This window comes from Pristiophorus japonicus, chromosome 1 (assembly GCF_044704955.1).
Source record: "Pristiophorus japonicus isolate sPriJap1 chromosome 1, sPriJap1.hap1, whole genome shotgun sequence".
Lineage (NCBI taxonomy): Eukaryota > Metazoa > Chordata > Chondrichthyes > Pristiophoridae > Pristiophorus > Pristiophorus japonicus.
The window spans coordinates 191,977,030-191,995,590 of NC_091977.1; the positions used below are offsets into that span (position 1 = coordinate 191,977,030).

General features: G+C 43.7%; 1 protein-coding gene across 7 annotated transcripts in view; it reads right to left on the reverse strand.

Moving 5' to 3' along the window:
* Positions 1-452: 452 nt before the first annotated feature.
* The window catches only part of zfyve16 (zinc finger, FYVE domain containing 16), a 126,622-nt gene continuing 108,513 nt past the window's right edge, over positions 453-18,561 (reverse strand). For all 7 annotated transcript variants that reach the window (XM_070885757.1, XM_070885731.1, XM_070885739.1 and 4 more), the window contains 2 exons: positions 12,727-12,903; positions 453-2,956 (listed from right to left, as the gene is read on the reverse strand). In XM_070885757.1, coding sequence (XP_070741858.1) covers positions 2,795-2,956; positions 12,727-12,903 — 339 coding nt within the window. In that variant the 3' untranslated portion in view covers positions 453-2,794. The remainder of the gene's footprint in view (positions 2,957-12,726; positions 12,904-18,561) is intronic.

The window sequence follows — 18,561 nt, forward strand, 5'->3', positions numbered from 1 at the left end:
GTAGAAACATGTTTAATTATTGATTTAAAAAAAATTATTTCTTATTAATTTTTTTGGGTTGATTTATTGATGTTTTTATCATTTATTATTGATGATGGCTCTTTATTTATAAAACTGAAGTGTTTAATGTTTGTAAATTTCCCTTTAACCTCCCCGCCCCCCCCCATTCCCTACGCCTGATTTGTAACCTACGCCTGATTTTCTAAAGTGTAGACGAAGTTTTTTGAGCGTACAAAAATCTTTACTTACTCCATTCTAAGTTAGTTGGAGTAAGTTTCACTGACGAACTTTGAAATCAGGCGTAAGTGGCCGGACACGCCCCGTTTGAAAAAAAAAATTCTGTTCCAAAGTGAAACTGTTCTAACTGACTAGAACTGGAGCAAACTAAATGTCGAGAATTCCGATTTCTAAGATACTCCGTCTACACCAGTTGCTCTAAAACTCAGGAGCAAATCATGGTGAAACTTGGGCCTATGGGTTGTCATGTTTTCAGGACTTCCTCTATTTAAAACCAATACTGTTCTTCTTATCCTCATCCATTTCAATACTGTAAAAGCTGGCAACAACGGAATTAGATCGCCTTAATTTTCTAGTGATTTATTTTCCATCATAAATATACAAGGATACATATAAATAAAAATATGCAGGAAATTAATGATTTACCATTTTACAAGATGCAGATCAACACGTTTTAAACTCTAACGTTCAAGGAGACTGCAATTTGATTTTGTTTATACTTTAGAAAAATGCTACCTGATACACCTGTTATGTGCAGCACATTTTATTACTTTGACCTTTCAAGCATATGGCTTTGAAGAGGTATGAATGGCAAGTGCGGACACATCTATCCCCATGTATTGGCAGTAAAAAGCAAAACATTGTATTTGGAGAGATAGGAATTAGTGATTCTACAGACATGTAATTTAATACAAAACCTAGAATTAGAAATTAGTGAAATAATATACATTAACACTTTTGAGAGACTCAAAGGAGCATAAATTGAGTCCTACGGTAGGGAAATTGCACATTTCTAACCTTAGCCAAACACCAATTACAGACTCAGGGATTCAGCTACTGTACGCAAAAGTCTATGTACTGCCTGCTTTTTTTTTTATTAGCTGTTCACAAACCTCAAAACTTTAAGCTGATTTAGCGTTCCCATAACTGTTTTCAAATTGATTATATTCTATTTGAAACTATAATTTTTACCCCCATTTTATAAAACCAATAAAAAAGGTAAGAAAGATAAGTATGCTGGAAATACTATTTCAATTGATTCAAACATTCCTGAAAATTTAAGCCGCAACTATAAAGTCAGATATATTGGTGTAAATTTTTTGTAAACAAATCTATGAAAACATTTCTATTTGGTGCTGTTATAAAAAATTACAGTCAATGTACATAAAGATCATTAAGGAACATAATTCATTCTTTTAAGGGTTCAGATCCTCTCATAAGAATATCAGATACATGAAATATGCCAAAGCAGAATATGATTTGGCTCAGCATTCCTGTTATGGCATACTGAATGGATCATACCTCAAGTAGGATGTCTGACTAATCAAAAGGAGTACTGGTTGGCAGATTCCATTTTTTTTTTTATATAACCAAAACTGTTGCCAGAATGGTCCACATTATTTTATGGCTTTACTGAGCTGAAAGAGGCCACAACTAAGTAATTGCCAACATTTTCCAAATGACAATTGATAGCTTGCCCTCATGCACGACTTTATTCTCTCCATGAAAATGGTGCCATCTAAAGCTGAACTTAGCCACTTCACACACATGAAGTGCAGTGCGTGAAGGGCTTTTTAAACACTGCAACATTCCCAACCACTGTAGGGATAGTGTAAAAATGTGCTAGTGTTCCTCATTTTTCTTCCCGATTTAATATACTTAGCAGCCCTGAGATATCTTTCAATCATCAATTCTTTGAAATAGCTCCAAAGTTCCGACTGTTACACAATTTTTATTCACAAATTTCAATTTACAAAATAAACTGTTGTGCAAGTCTTCAGAAACAGATGGCTTGTTACTCTTCCTTTCCGATTCATCCATCTTTAGCTTCACAGCATTTGGGAAGGGTTAAAGAATAATTATAAGTGCACAATGACTCAAAATCCATTTGTGGCTGAGTTGTTTTCAGCTCATCATGTGCTACCTTCCTCAGTTACAGCACATATATCTTGAAAAATGATTATATTTAATTAAAAATGTTCGAAGCACTGCTGTGCCAGTTTACCATTGCATTAATTACTCAGCCTATCTCTAATGTTCAACTGCAACTTGTTTGTGCTAAATTGACAGATATGAGTCAGTAAATGATTTAACATGTGATTAAATTAGTGCTAGTATGTCATTGTGGACTTAGAAAAATTGCAGGACTTCTATTTTTTGTACTAGAAATGTAATCCAGCCAGTGATCCAGGATTGCAGTACTGCAAGTATCCACAATGGAACACCAAATCCTGGAGCTCCACATATCTTTGAGCAAGCAGATTTCATGTCTGAGATTCTGAATAAGGACTGCACCATTAAACACAGATGGGTTCTGAATGGGAACTCAACCATTTTGTTAGCCTCAGAAGAGAGACTGACCTGCAACCAAGTGTGCATTTTAGCATGGCACCTGTGAAAACAAGATTAGCTCATAATCTGGATCATTGTATCCTTAGTAAAGTTACCGGAGCAGACAGACATTTCGCAAAGCTTTAGTATTTTTCGATACTGCTTTCAGGAATGAAGTAAAATTCCATGCGAATGGGATCCATAACATTTATACTTTCCTTCCTCTTCAGACAAGGCTTTCCAGAATGAAGAATAATAATTCCATCTCTAGAGGACCACTGCTAGCATAAGAGCTGCCACTGTGGATTACTGGGATTAAAGCACTATCCAGGTCATTCATGTAGTGTTGTGGAAGAAGTTGGCCCCTTGATCCTGCTTGATACTCAACCTGTAATAGAGATAAATACAAGTGCATCAAATACCCTAAAATATAGAGAAATCCCAAGTACTATTTTTAAATTCACATCGTTGATTTCTCTAGCTATTTGTAGAACATTTATCTAGGCAACTATAGACAGGTTAAGTGAGTGGGCAATAAGGTGGCAGATAGAATATAATTTGGGGAAATGTAAGATTATTCACTTTGGTAGGAAGAATAGAAAAAGTATTTTTTTTAAATGGTGAGAAACTATTAAATGTTGGTGCTCAGAGAGATTTAGGTGTCCTCGCACAAATAAAACAGAAAGTTAGCACGCAGATACAGCAAGCAATTAGGAAGGCAAATGGCATGCTGGCATTTATTACAAGGGAGTTGGAGTACAAGAGTAAGGAAGTCTTCCAACAATTGTATAGGACTTTGGTGAGACCACACCTGGAGTACTGTGTACAGTTTTGGTCTCCTTATTTGAGGAAGGACATACATGCCTTAGAGGCAGTGCAACAAAGGTCCACTAGGTTGATCCCCGGGATGAGAGGGTCTTTTCCTATGAGGAGAGATTGAGTAGGTTGGGCCAATACTCTCGAGTTTAAAAGAATGAGAGGTAATCTCATTGAAACATACAAGATTTTGAGGGGGATTGACAGGGTAGATGACGAGAGGTTGTTTCCATTTGCTGGAGAGTCTAGAACTAGGGGGCGTAGTCTCAGGATAAGGGGTTGACCATTTAAAATTGAGATGAGGAGGAACATCTTCACTTAGAGGGTTATGAATCTTTGGAATACTCTACTACCCCACCCCCCCAGGGCTGTGGATGCTGAATCGTTGAGTATATTCAAGGCCGAGAGATAGATTTTTGGATTCTAGGGGAATCAAAGTATATCAGGATCTGGCGGGAAAGTGGAGTTGAGGTCGAAGATCAGCCATGATCTTATTCATTGGCAAAGCAGGCTCAAGGGGCTGTATGGCCTAATCCTGTTCTGATTTCTTATGTTCTTATGTTCAAACTTAAAGTAGCACAGCAATTTCTCTGCTCCCCTCAGACACTCCAACCTCCCTCCGAACATGCAGCACTCTGTTCGCTCAGATCCAACCCAACCTTGTCATTAAGCCTACTGACAAGGGTGGCACTGTTGTTTGGCGAACCAACCACTACCTTGCAGAGGCTGATCACCAACTCTGACACCTCCTCCTATCTCCCCCTGGACCATGACCCCACCACTGAACATCAAGCCATCATTTCCTAGGCCGTCACTGACCTCATCTCCTCTGGAGATCTTCCCTCCAGTTCTCCAACCCTGCACAGCCCGCTTCTACCTCCTTCCCAAGATCCACAAACAGGACCGCCCCGGTAGACCCATCATTTCAGCCTGTTCTTGCCCCACAGAACTTATTTCTTCCTATCTCGACTATTTTTTCTCCCCTTGTCCACTCTCTTCCCACCCACATCCATGACACCTCCGACACCCTCTATCACTTTAACAGTTTCCAGTTTCCTGGCCCCAACTGTCTCCTTTTCACCGTGGAAGTCCAATCCCTCTACACTTCCATCTCTCACCAGGACGGCCTGAGGGCGCTCCGCTTATTCCTCGAGCAGAGGCCCAACCAGTCCCCATCCACCACCGCCCTCCTCCGCCTGGCTGAACTTGTTCTCACATTGAACTTCTTTAACTCCACTCACTTTCTCCAAATTAAAGGTGCTGCTATGGGAACTCGCATCGGTCCTAGCTATGCCTGTCTTTTCGTAGGATATGTGGAACATTCTTTGTTCCAGTCCTACTTGGGTCCCCTCCCTCACCTCTTTTTCCGGTACATTAATGACTGTATCGGTGCCATTTCCTGCTCTCGCCCTGAACTTGAAAATTTAATTCAGTTTGCATCCAATTTCCACCCTTCCCTCACCTTCACATGGTCCATCTCCGACTCTTCCCTTCCCTTCCTCGACTTCTCTGTCTCCATTTCTGGGGACAGACTTTTGACCAGTATCCACGAAAAGCCCACTGACGCCCACAGCTACCTGGACTACACTTCCTCCCACCCCGCATCCTGTAAGGACTCCATTCCATTCTCCCAGTTTCTCCGTCGCACCTGCTCTGACGCCACCTTTCACACTAGTGCCTCGGACATGTCTTCCTTTTTCCTCAACAGAGGGTTCCCTTCTGCCGTGGTTAACATGGCCCTCGACCGTGTCCATTCTATTTCCCGCACCTCTACTCTCAACCCTTCCCCTCCCTCTCAGAACCACGACAGGGTTCTCCTTGTCCTCACCTTTCACCCCACCAGCCTCCACGTTCAACGGATCATTCTCCACCATTTTCGCCACCTCCAACGTGATCCCACCACCAATCACATTTTTCCCATTCCTCAACGTTCCGAAGGGACCTCTCCCTTGGCGACACCCTGGTCCATTCCACAGTCACCTACAGTACCCCCTTCCCACGGCACCTTCCCATGTAAGCGCAGGAAATGAACACCTGCCCTCCCTTCCCACTATCCAGGGCCCCAAATACGCCTTCCAGGTGAAACGGCGATTTACTTGTACTTCCTTCCATTTAGTATACTGTATTCGCTGCTCATGATGTGGTCTCCTCTACATTGGGGAGACCAAACATAGATTGGGTGATTGCTTTGCTGAACACCTCCGTTCAGTCCTTAAGTGTGACACTGAGCTTCCAGTTGCCCGTCACTTGAATTCTCCACTGCACTCCCACTCTGACCTCTCCGTTCTCGGACTCCTCCACTGTTCAAATGAAGCTCAATGCAAGCTCGAGGAACAGCACGTCACCTTTTGTTTAGGCACTTTACAACCTTCTGGACTCAACATCGAGTTCAACAATTTCAGAGCTTAACCGCTGGCCATCTATGGCTCCCTCCCCCACCCCCCCACCCCGCCCGCCCTGTCGAAAATGGCAGCTGGTCATTACTATGCCATTCACACTCTATCCAGATTAACCTTTTCCTAACCTCTATTATTACCATTTCAATTTGGCCCATCATCCCTTTTGTTTCTCTAATCTCTCCTGCTTTCCACCCTAACACAGACCTTCCCTTTTGTTCTTTTTTCCCCTCCCCCTTTTCAGTGCTTAAAAATGTGCTCTTTTCGAACATTCTGCAGTTCTGACGAAGGGTCATCGATCCAAAACTTTAACTGTTTCTCTCCACAGATGCTGCCTGACCTGCTGAAATTTCCACCATTCTCTGTATTTATTTCAGATTCCAGCATCGGCAGTATTTTGATTTTGTATTGCAGCAGACTATTTGGCTCAGTGCCCTTGAGAATCAATCAAACCAGGCAAAGAGACGAGTGAAAAGACCACAAATCTCATGCCTATGCACTATTTTCTTCTTTCGTAATCAGAGCATCAACGTGAGTGGTACTAAAAGCTAATCCATGGTTTATTTTTTCCTAAAATGGCAAAGGGGCAAAAAAAGTCAGTGGACAATTTTTATGAGCTTGTGCTTTTTCCAATTTAGTTCTTTGATGTTTCAGTTTTAGACAAGGAGCCTACTCGATGAAAGGGTAGGACGAGCCCAGTCTCTGGTGTGTGTGAAAAGATTCTAATGGCACTGTCGGAGGACTCAAAGCAAGCACATGGGAGAAGGGAACAGCAAAAAAAGAACAAGGGAGGGAGAGAAGGAGGAGATCTAAAGCAGATATATTGAGGTATTCTATCCAACAGTACATAAGAACATACGAAATAGGAACAGGAGGCGGCCATACGTGCCCTCGAACCTGCTCCGCCATTCAATAAGATCATGGCTGATCTGATCATGAACTCAGCTCCACTTCCCTGCCCGCTCCCCATAATCCCATATCATTTAAGAAACTGTCTATTTCTGTTTTAAATTAATTCAATGTCTTGGCTTCCGCAGCTCTGAGGCAGCAAATTCCACAGATTTACAATCCTCTGAGAAGAAATTTCTCATCTATTTTAAATGGACGGCCCCTTATTCTAAGATCATGCCCTCTAGTTCTAGTCTCCCCAATCACTGGAAACATCCTCTCTGCATCCACCTCGTCAAGCCCCCTCAAATCTTATACGTTTTGTTAAGATCACCTCTCATTGGGCCCAAGTTTTAGGCCGTGCCTAGAACAGCGCAGCACCGACCTGGATGCCCGTTTTTCGTGCCACAAAGTGCGCCTAAAAAAAACTTCCAGATTCTCCGGCTCCCTGCTGGTCCTCTTGAGCCGGGCACGGCGCAGCACGAGCTGTAGGGGGTGGAGCTAGGTCCCTGCGCTGAAAACAGTGCCGGGACCTCTGCACATGCGCGCTACAGTGGGAGCGCATGTGCAGTAGCTCCAGGCGCCCAAAACTGTGTGGGAGGGACCCGAAGCACCACGCAACCCCTAGCCCTGGCCGAATGGCCTCACTGGGGCTGTGTGCATAAGTCTCCTCCCACGCCCAGCTCCTGCTTCCTCCCGACCCGACTCCCTCCCCCCACCGGACCGGACCCGACCCAGACACCGACCCGACTGCCGCTTCCCCCCTGCCACCGGACCCGCGCTCCCCCCCCGCCACGCCCGACCTGATCTCTCTCCCTCCCCCCCCGACCCGAAACGATCTCTCCCCCACACCCACCCCACCTGTAAATCTGGTGCTGGGGACCGGGCCCGGCCCGTTCAGCCTCCGCCACCCCCCCCCTTTCTCCTCCTCCCCCACCCTCCTCCTCCTCCTCCTCCTTCCCCTCCACCCTCCTCCTCCCTCCCCCTGCCCCCCCCCCCCCCCTCTCCCCTCGCTGTCAGAAACACAGACACTGACAGACAGAGAGTGAGAGACACACACACACACAGACAGAGAGATAGAGACACTGACAGAGACACATTGGGGGGGGGGGGGGGGGGGGGCATCCCAGCACGCTGTTGGAGGGCTCCCGGTGCTGCAGTCGGTAAGTAGAAAATGTTTTATTTATTGATTTAAAAAAAAAAAATTTATTCTTTTTTTTTTGATTGATTTATTGGTTGATTTATTGATGTTTTTATCATTTATTATTGATGATGGCTCTTTATTTGTAAAACTGTAGTGTTTAATGTTTGTAAACTTCCCTTTAAACCCCCCCCTCCCCTACGCCTGATTTGTAATCTACGCCTGATTTTCTAGTGTAGACAAGGTTTTTTTGAGCGTACAAAAATCTTCACTTACTCCATTCTAAGTTAGTTTGGAGTAAGTTTTCACTGCCGAAACTTTGAAAACAGGCGTAAGTGGCCGGACACGTTTCCTTTTGAAAATAAAATTCTGCTCCAAAGTGAAACTGTTCTAACTGACTAGAACTGGAGCAAACTAAATGCCGAGAATTTGAATTTCTAAGATACGCTGTTCTACACCAGTTGCTCCAAAAAATCAGGAGCAACTGAGGCCGAAACTTGGGCCCAATCTTCTGAATTACAATGAATAGAGGCCCAACCTACTCAACCTTTCCTCATAAGTCAACCCCCTCATCTCTGGAATCAACCTTGTGAACCTTCTCTGAACTGCCTCCAAAGCAAGTACAGGAAATTCTCGTTTATCCAAATCGCTCAGGGATTCAGAAATTCCGGATAGGATGTGTTTATATTTTAAAGCTAATATTTGAAGGTGATAGAACCACCCACGAAGATTTAGTTCATGTTATTTGAATGTGAACGTAATAAAATTAATGAAAATTGATTCATAACATTTCAAAATTAAAAATTATTTTATTCTGTTAAAACTGAAATTGATTTTTAAAATAGCGATCTTATATCTGCTTGTTTAAATGAATTCATTTTCCTCAATTAAAATGTTGTGAATGATGAGTTTGCAGAACCTCGAGAAGTAAAATGAGATTGTACTCAAAAAAACCAATGACATATTTCATTGCTTCTTCAGCGCGTGTCCAAGTCTTTTTTTGTTTTTCTTCTATTTCATTGTCTGAATCGCTCATCTTTTCGCCAGATTTGTCTTTAGTGGTGACTACACCGATAAGTTCCTCGTCAGTGTAAGTTTGTGTTACATCTAGGTTCAATGTTAACATCAATCCACTTAGCAATGTCATCTTCTGCTAGGGATTTAAGTGCTTTTGTTTCGTGTGCACTGCTGACAATCTCCACGATTTATTTTATTGTTTTAGGGAAATTGATGGGATTGAAGGCCAATAAATCCCCAGGGCCTGATAGTCTGCATAAGGAAGTGCTTAAGGAAGTGGCCCAAGAAATAGTGGATGCATTGGTGGTCATTTTCCAACATTCGATAGACTCTGGATCAGTTCCTATGGATTGGAGGGTAGCTAATGTAACCCCACTTTTTAAAAAAGGAGGGAGAGAAAACAGGGAATTATAGACCGGTTAGTCTGACATCGGTAGTCGGGAAAATGTTGGGATCAATTATTAAAGATGTACTAGTAGCGCATTTGGAAAGCAGTGACAGGATCGGTCCAAGTTAGCATGGATTTATGAAAGGGAAATCGTGCTTGACAAATCTAGAATTTTTTTTGAGGATGTAACTGAGTGGACAAGGGCGAACCAGTAGATGTGCTGTAGTTGGACTTTCAAAAGGCTTTTGACAAGGCCCCACAAAAGAGATGAGTGTGCAAAATTAAAGCACATGGTATTGGATGTAATGTATTGACGTGGATAGAGAACGGGTTTGGCAGAGAGGAAGCAAAGAGTAGGAATAAACGGGTCCTTTTCAGAATGGCACGCAGTGACTAGTGGGGTGCCGCAGGGTTCAGTGCTGGGACCCCAGCTATTTACAATATACATTAATAATTTGGACGAAGGAATTGAATGTAATATCTCCAAGTTTGCAGATGACACTAAGCTGGGTGGCAGTGTGAGCTGTGAGGAGGAAGCTAAGAGGCTGCAGGGTGACTTGGACAAGTTAGGTGAGTGGGCAAATGCATGTCAGATGCAGTATAATGTAGATAAATGTGACGTTATCCACTTTGGTGGCAAAAACAGGAAGGCAGAATATTATCTGAATGGTGACAGATTAGGAAAAGTGGAGGTGCAACGATTCCTGCGTGTCATGGTACATCAGTCATTGAAAGTTGGCATGCAGGTACAGCAGGCAGTGAAGGTGGCAAATGGCACGTTGGCCTTCATAGCGAGAGGATTTGAGTATAGGAGCAGGGAGGTCTTACTGCAGTTGAACAGGGCATTGGTTAGACCACACGTTGAATATTGTGTACAGTTTTGGTCTCTTAATCTGAGGAAGGACATTCTTGCTATTGAGGGAGTGCAGCGAAGGTTCACCAGACTGATTCCTGGGATGGCAGGACTGACAGATGAAGAAAGACTGGATCGACTCGGCTTATATTCACTGAAATTTAGAAGAATGAGGGGGGATCTCATAGAAACATCTAAAATTATGACGGGACTGGACAGGTTAGATGCAGGAAGAATGTTCCCGATGTTGGGGAAGTCCAGAACCAGCGGTCACAGTCCAAGGATATGGAGTAAGCCATTTAGGACCGAGATAAGGAGAAACTTCTTCACTCAGAGAATTGTGAATCTGTGGAATTCTCTACCACAGAAAGTTGTTGAGACCAGTTCGTTAGATACATTCAAAAGGGAGTTAGATGTGGCCCTTACGGCTAAAGGGATCAAGGGGTATGGAGAGAAAGCAGGAATGGGGTGCTGAAGTGGCATGATCAGCCATGATCATATTGAATGGTGATGCAGGCACGAAGGGCCGAATGGCCTACTCCTGCACCTATTTTCTATGTTTCTATGTTTACAGCCTGTTTTTTTATTAGCCCGTACATAAAAACCTTCGAATTCTTCGTCATCAGAAGCACTGTCTTCGAATAGGACATTGGGCCACAACTTGCGCCAACACCTCTTCAATGTAGCGTTTTTTACTTCTCTCCATGCCAGTGAGCATGCATAGATGGCATCTTTAATATTGTATGCTCTCTGGAAATCAGAGATTGATTGATCGCTGTTAATCAATTTGCGCATGAAGTTATTCCTATAATGGCACTTGAAGTTTTGTATGACACCCTGATCCATAGGTTGAATGAGCGAGGTCACATTGGGGGGGGGCAAATAGCATGCAAAGATGTTGCCACAACTAGACACTAATTTTGACTCATGTGGGTGTGCTCTGCAATTGTCCAGAAGCAGCACACACTTTCCATTAGGTTTGCCTATTTTCTTCATGTTTTCTCGAGCTTGGGAGACGAATTCTGTTGAAAACCATTCCACGCACTTTTCTGAGCCTTATAGCTAACTGGTAAATGAGCAATTCCTTTTAAAGCACATGGTTTCCTTGATTTTCCAATCACTAAAATTGGAAGTCTATGTTCTCCAGAGGCATTGGCACAATTCAAGATTGTTAACCTCTCCTTATTCATTTTAAAGCCGACAGCTTCCTTCTCCCCTACTGCAGTTGGCAAACACCTCCATAGTAAGCCAGTCTCATCGGCGTTGTATATTTGATCTGTAGTCAATTTCATTCCCTGCACCATTTCAGCAAATGTGCTTGAATAATTCTGTGCGGTCTCATTGTCTGCTGATTTTTTTTCTTCCAACACATCCAGCTGGCGAATGCCGTGGCGATGCTTAAAACGTGTTAGCCAGCCTTCTGAAAAAATGCAGTTAGATTCATTCTCATCTTGAAGTCCTTGGCCTTTGCTGCAATCATTGGCTCTGAAAATGCCACACCTTCAGACCGTTTCAAAGAAAACCATTCATAAAGCACTTGGTCTAGTTTGTCAAGCTTCAAATTTTGCAAATTCTTGCCGGACATTGACGGAAGATTCAGAAGCATCGGTGAAACTTTCTAAATCTTTCTTTTGCTCCTTGATATCATAAATTGTTGATGATCCAACTTCATTTTCGTCCATCAAAGTACACACACTTCTGCCAGCTTCAGACTTCTTTATAATTTCTAATTTCTGCTGAATGCTCAATACTTTTTGTTTCCTTTTAGTGCTGTCTCAAGACATTTTAAATTGTACACCCGACTGTTTGAACTGCTTTCAATGCATGTGACAGTTGAAAAGTGAGCAAGAAGTCCACGCCTGAGTCAATTTATGTGTAATTGAGCAACCTGTTCACATCTGCGATAGTTGAAGTGAGCAAGATTTTCACGTGTGTGACAGTTATTTTAAATTCCGTTACTGAGAGTTAGTTTCCTGCATATTCGTTTGCAAATATGGAAACCAAAACTGCACGCAATATTCCAGGTGTGGCCTCACCAATACCTTATATAGCTGTAGCAAGACTTCCCTGCTTTTGTACTCCAACCCCTTTGCAATAAAGGCAAAGATGCCATTGGCTTTCCTGATCACCTGTTGTACCTTCATACTATCCTTTTGTGTTTCATGCACAAGTACCCCCAGGTCCCGCTGTACTGCAGCACTTTGAAATCTTTCTCCATTTAAATAATAACTTGCTCTTTGATTTTTTTCTGCCAAAGTGCATGACCTCACACTTTCCAACATTATACTCCATCTGCCAAATTTTTGCCCACTCACTTAGCCTGTCTATGTCCTTTTGCAGACTTTTTGCATCCTCCTCACACATTGCTTTTCCTCCCATCTTTGTATAGTCAGTGACACAAAACAATCAAAATTGAGACAAAAATAATTTTGGCACAATTTGATCAAAATACAGGTAACCTCAAGTTGTGTTATTCACATATGTGCCTTCACAAAGCCCTATAATATGGATGAAGAAATCCCCACAATCTACAATTGATTACCAGAAAAAAGTTGGCATGTTCTATATACAGATAATACACAAATACTTATGCAAATACTTGTTAAAAAATGTTTCTCCCAACAAAAATACAGTTGTGTGATGTTTTTGCCTTTTTTACCTTGTCAGTTTCTAAAGAGACCCGGAGACTCAGCTTGTTTATTCCAATTTCTTTCAATGCTTTCAGGTGAGGGCACAGAGCAGCACAGCAAGCAGTGGCAATCTCCTTGGTCAGTTGACTCTGTGCGGCTGGAATGGTAGGACTGAGTGGATCATGATTTCTTTGCAAATAGAATGCCTAGAATAGAATAAAATATTCAATGCAAGCATTAAGTTTAATGATTATGGCTACACATCTGCACCAAAACAGAGTGTAGGTTTTCCAGTATCGGTGGCACTACCAGTCTCAAAATATATAAATAAATACTTGTTATTCTTTCAGTTCTAGTGCCATAGTGACCAAGGCTGGGATCTCAACATCCAGGGGTGGTCAACATTCAGGAAGGACAGACAAAGGAAAAGGAGGAGGTGAGGTAGCATTGCTGGTTAAAGAGGAAATTAACACAATAGTAAGGAAGGGCATTAGCTTGGATGATGTGGAATCTGTATGGGTGGAGCTGCGGAATACCAAAGGGCAGAAAACGCCAGTGGAAGTTGTGTACAGGCCACCAAGTAGTAGTAGTGAGGTTGGTGACAGCATCAAACAAGAAATTAGGGATGCGTGCAATAAAGGTACAGCAGTTATCATGCGCGACTTTAATCTACATATAGATTGGGCTAACCAAACTGGTAGCAATACGGTAAAGGAGGATTTCCTGGAGTGTATTAGGGATGGTTTTTTAGACCAATATGTCAAGGAACCAACTAGAGGGCTGGCCATCCTAGACTGGGTGATGTGTAATGAGAAAGGACTAATTAGCAATCTTGTTGTGCAAGGCCCCTTGGGGAAGAGCAACCATAATATGGTAGAATTCTTTACTAAGATGGCGAGTGACACAGTTAATTCAGAGACTAGGGTCCTGAACTTAAGGAAAAGTAACTTCGATGGTATGAGACATGAATTGGCTAGAATAGACTGGCGAATGATACTTAAAGGGTTGACAGTGGATAGGAAAGGGTTGACAGTGGATAGGCAATGGCAGACATTTAAAGATCACATGGATGAACTTCAACAATTGTACATCCCTGTCTGGAGAAAAAATAAAACGGGGAAGGTGGCTCAACCATGGCTAACAAGCGAAATTAAAGATAGTGTTAAATCCAAAGTAGAGGCATATAAATTGACCAGAAAAAGTAGCAAGCCTGAGAACTGGGAGAAATTTAGAATTCAGCAGAGGAGGACAAAGAGTTTAATTAGGAGGGGGAAAATAGAGGAGAGGAAATTTGCTGGGAACATAAAAACTGACTGTAAAAGCTTTGATAGATATGTGAAGAGAAAAAGATTAATGAAGATAAACGTTGGTCCCTTGCAGTCAGATTCAGGTGAATTTATAACGGCGAACAAAGAAATGGCAGACCAGTTGAACAAATACTTTGGTTCTGTCTTCACGAAGGAAGACACAAATAACCTTCTGGAAATACTAGGGGACCGAGGGTTTCGAGAGAAGGAGAAACTGAAGGAAGTCCTTATTCGGCAGGAAACTGTGTTAGGGATAGTGATGGGATTGAAGGCCGATAAATCCCCGGGGCCTGATCGTCTGCATCCCAGAGTACTTAAGGAAGTGGCCCAAGAAATAGTGGATGCATTGGTGATCATTTTTCAACAGTCCATTGACTCTGGATCAGTTCCTATGGACTGGAGGCTGGCTGATGAAACACCACTTTTTTAAAAAAAGGGAGAGAGAAAACAGGTAATTGTAGACCGGTTAGCCGGACATCGGTAGTGGGGAAAATGCTGGAATCAATTATTAAAGATGAAATAGCAGCACATTTGGAAAGCAGTGACAGAATCGGTCCAAGTCAGCATGGATTTATGAAAGGAAAATCATGCTCGACAAATCTTCTAGAATGTTTTGAGGATGTAACTAGCAGAGTGGACAAGGGAGAACCAGTGGATGTGGTGTATTTGGACTTTCAAAAAGCTTTTGACAAGGTCCCACACAAGAGATTGGTGTGCAAAATTAATGCACATGGTATTGGGGGTAATGTACTGATGTGGATAGAGAACTGGCTGGCAGACAGGAAGCAGAGAGTCGGGATAAACGGGTCCTTTTCAGAATGGCCGGCAGTGACTAGTGGGGTGCCACAGGACTCAGTGCTGGGACCCCAGTTATTTACAATATACATCAATGATTTAGATGAAGGAATTGAGTGTAATATCTCCAAGTTTGCAGATGACACTAAGCTGGATGGCGGCATGAGCTGTGTGGAGGATGCTAAGAGGCTGCAGGGTGACTTGGACAGGTTAGATGAGTGGGCAAATGCATTTAATGTGGATAAATGTGAGGTTATCCACTTTGGTGGCAAAAACATGAAGGCAGTATATTATCTGAATGGCGGCAGATTAGGAAAAGGGGAGGTGCAACGAGACCTGGGTGTCATGGTACATCAGTCATTGAAAGTTGGCATGCAGGTACAGCAGGCGGTGAAGGCGGCAAATGGTATGTTGGCCTTCATAGCGAGGGGATTTGAGTATAGGAGCAGGGAGGTCGTAATGCAGTTGTACAGGGCCTTAGTGAGGCCTCACCTGGAATATTGTGTTCAGTTTTGGTCTCCTAATATGAGGAAGGACATTCTTGCTAGTGAGGAAGTGCAGCGAAGGTTCACCAGATTGATTCTCGGGATGGCAGGACTAACATATGAGGAGAGACTGGACCGACTGGGCCTGTATTCACTGGCGTTTAGAAGGATGAGGGGATCTCATAGAAACATAAAATTCTGACGGGACTGGACAGGTTAGATGCAGGAAGAATGTTCCCGATGTTGGGGAAGTCCAGAACCAGGGGACACAGTCTAAGGATAAGGGATAAGACATTTAGGACTGAGCTGAGGAGAAATTTCTTCACTGAGAGTTGTTAACCTGTGGAATTCCCTACCGCAGTGAGTTGTTGATGCCAGTTCATTGGATATATTCAAGAGGGAGTTTGAAATGCTCTTGCGGCTAAAGGGATTAAGGGGTATGGAGAGAAAGCAGGAACAGGGTACTGAAGGAATGATCAACCATGATCTTATTAAATGGTGGTGCAGGCTCGAAGGGCCGGATGGCCTACTCCTGCACCTATTTTCTATGTTTCTATGTTTCTAACAGTTAAAGGGATCAAGGGGTATGGAGAGAAAGCAGGAAAGGGGTACTGAGGTGAATGATCAACCATGATCTTATTGAATGGTGGTGCAGGCTCGAAGGGCCGAATGGTCCACTCCTGCACCTATTTCCTATGTTTCTATAGTGATCAAGTTACAGTCATGGTGAACAGTTGCAACCCAATGGACTTTAAACCACTCAAGTTCAAATAGCCTTACATAGGATTTTAATTAGATTGTGTTGCAAGCTTCAACATTGTCTCAAAAAAGTTTAAAATAAAAAACATTACTTTTTCATCTACTTATCTCAGGAGGACAAAGTGTGGTACATGTCAATGTTTAAAATGGGGAGTCACTTTTGGCCAAAATGCGATCACTATTATCCATTTGCGTAATGTCAATTTCAATGTTACTAGTTATAGTATCTTAAGTGTTCCATTTATTTCAGACAGAAGCAGCTCACTAAGGTGGACTGAATACTCAAACGCAAATAAGGAAGTGTTTATTTGTTCTGTAAAATGCCCGCCCCTCGTCTGATTGGTCCCCTTGGAGGATAAGCCACACCCTGAAGTTTCTCTGGAATGAGTAACTGGAACTGCCCAGCACAAGTTCTCTGACTTCGCAAATTGTAACTCGATCCACTGCCATCAAGTGCCAACCGAAGTCCCTTACGCCAGCGCAAGTGCGTCCCTCCCCCCAGCCAAAGTCCCTTGCCTCCCAGTGCAAGTGCTGCCTCCCCCAGCCGGTCCCTCGTCCCAGGGAAAGTGCATAATCCCCCTCCCCCCCATGGCAGTGTGCGCGAATTGTTAACAGGTTTATTGGGTATGAAGTGAATAGTGACAGTGTCATGATTTCTGGAGTGGAAGAACCTCTCTCCCCTCAGATTCCCCTCCCCCCCAGTCATTCTCTCCCTCCCACCGCACTCCTCCCACCCCAAGCTCTCTCTGTCTCTCACCCAAACTCTCTCACTGTCTGTCTCTCTCCAAAAACGATCTTGCTCCCCCCACCCCACCCCCAAGCTCGCTCGCCCTCATTTCCCCCCCCCCAAAGCTCGCTCTCATACCTGCCCTTCTCCCAAGCTCTCCCCCTCCTTCCCCCTCCCTCCCCCACTCGCATTCTCCACCCCCAGCCCCATCTCTCTCTCTTTTCCACTCCCCTCCCCCTCAGTCTCTCTCTTTCACCGCCCCCCCCACACAATCTCTCTCTCAAGCTCTCCCGTCCCCCAGTCGACTGCCATGGCGGCTTGAGGCTCAGCTTTCTCTCCCCGCCCGCTTCCCCCCACCACCACATGATCTATCTCTCTCTCTCTCTCTCTCTCTCTCCTCCCCCCCACCGGTCGCTCGGAGGATCAGAAGGCCCAGTGTACTTAAGTCCCTCTAAGTGGGGGGGCCCGGGGGACAGGGCGAGGGTGTGCGCCCGGGGGACAGGTCGGGGACATGGAGAGGGAATCGGAGGGGAGAGAGAGAGGAACTCAGGGAAGCCGGATCATGTTCTTACACCCCCAAGCGATTTTTCGGAAAGCTTGGTGCATGTGTGACAAGTGACATTGGAGTGGATGAAATCCAGAAGTCACAACACTGTCATTATTCACTTCATACCCTATAAACCTGTTAACAATTCGTTACCCACACACAATGCCCCATCTATGGCATGGCAGGGGGTAAAGTTCAGGAACCTAGGCTGGAATGGGGCAGGAATTTGCGATGAGGCAGGAACTTGTGCTGGACGACGGGTCAGGAACTTTGGGGGGGGGGGGGGGGGGGTCAGGAGGTATTAACCTGTGAGAGTGAACTCTGTCCCGTCTGGAGTCGGCAGTCAGAATGGCTCGAATTACACTTTACAAAGTCACTGATTACGTTGGCAGGGGGATTCTAATTACACTTTTCAGGGAAACTGTTGGGTGTGTCTTAGTTAGCCTAACATCTGTCGTTACGAAAATGCTGGAGTCCATTATTAAGGAAGCAGTTGCAGGACATTTGGAAAAGCATAATACAGTCAAGCAGAATCAGCATGGCTTTATGAAAGGGAAATCATGTTTGACAAATTTGCTGGAATTTTTCTTTTAAAAAGGAGCAGGGTGTATAAGGGGGAACCAGTGGATGTGGTGAATTCGGATTTCCAGAACGCATTCGAAAAGGTGCCACATAAAAGGTTACTGCACAAGATAAAAGCTCACGGGGTTGGGGGCAATATATTAGCATGGATAGAGGATTGGTTAACTAAAAAAGGAGAGAGAGAGAGAGAGAGTTGGGATAAATGGGTCATTTTCTGGTTGGCAAACAGTAATTAGTGGGATCAATGCTGGGGCCTCAACTATTTATAATCTATATTAATGACTTGGATGAAGGGACCGAGTGTAATGTAGCCAAGTTTGCTGATGATACAAAGATGGATGGGAAAGCAAGGTGCGAGGAGGACACAAAGAATCTGCAAAGGGATATAGACAGGCTAAGTGAGGGGGAAAACATTTGGCAGATGGAGTATAATGTGGGAAAATGTGAGGTTATGCACTTTGGCAGGAAAAATAAAAAAGCAGAGAGAGATTACAAAGTGCTGCAGTACAGAGAGACCTGGGGGTCCTTGTGCATGAAACACAAAAAGTTAGTATGCAGGTACAGCAAGTAATCAGGAAGGGAAATGGAATGTTGGCCTTTATTGCAAGGGGAATGGAGTATAAAAGCAGAGAAGTCCTGCTACAACTGTACAGGGTATTGGT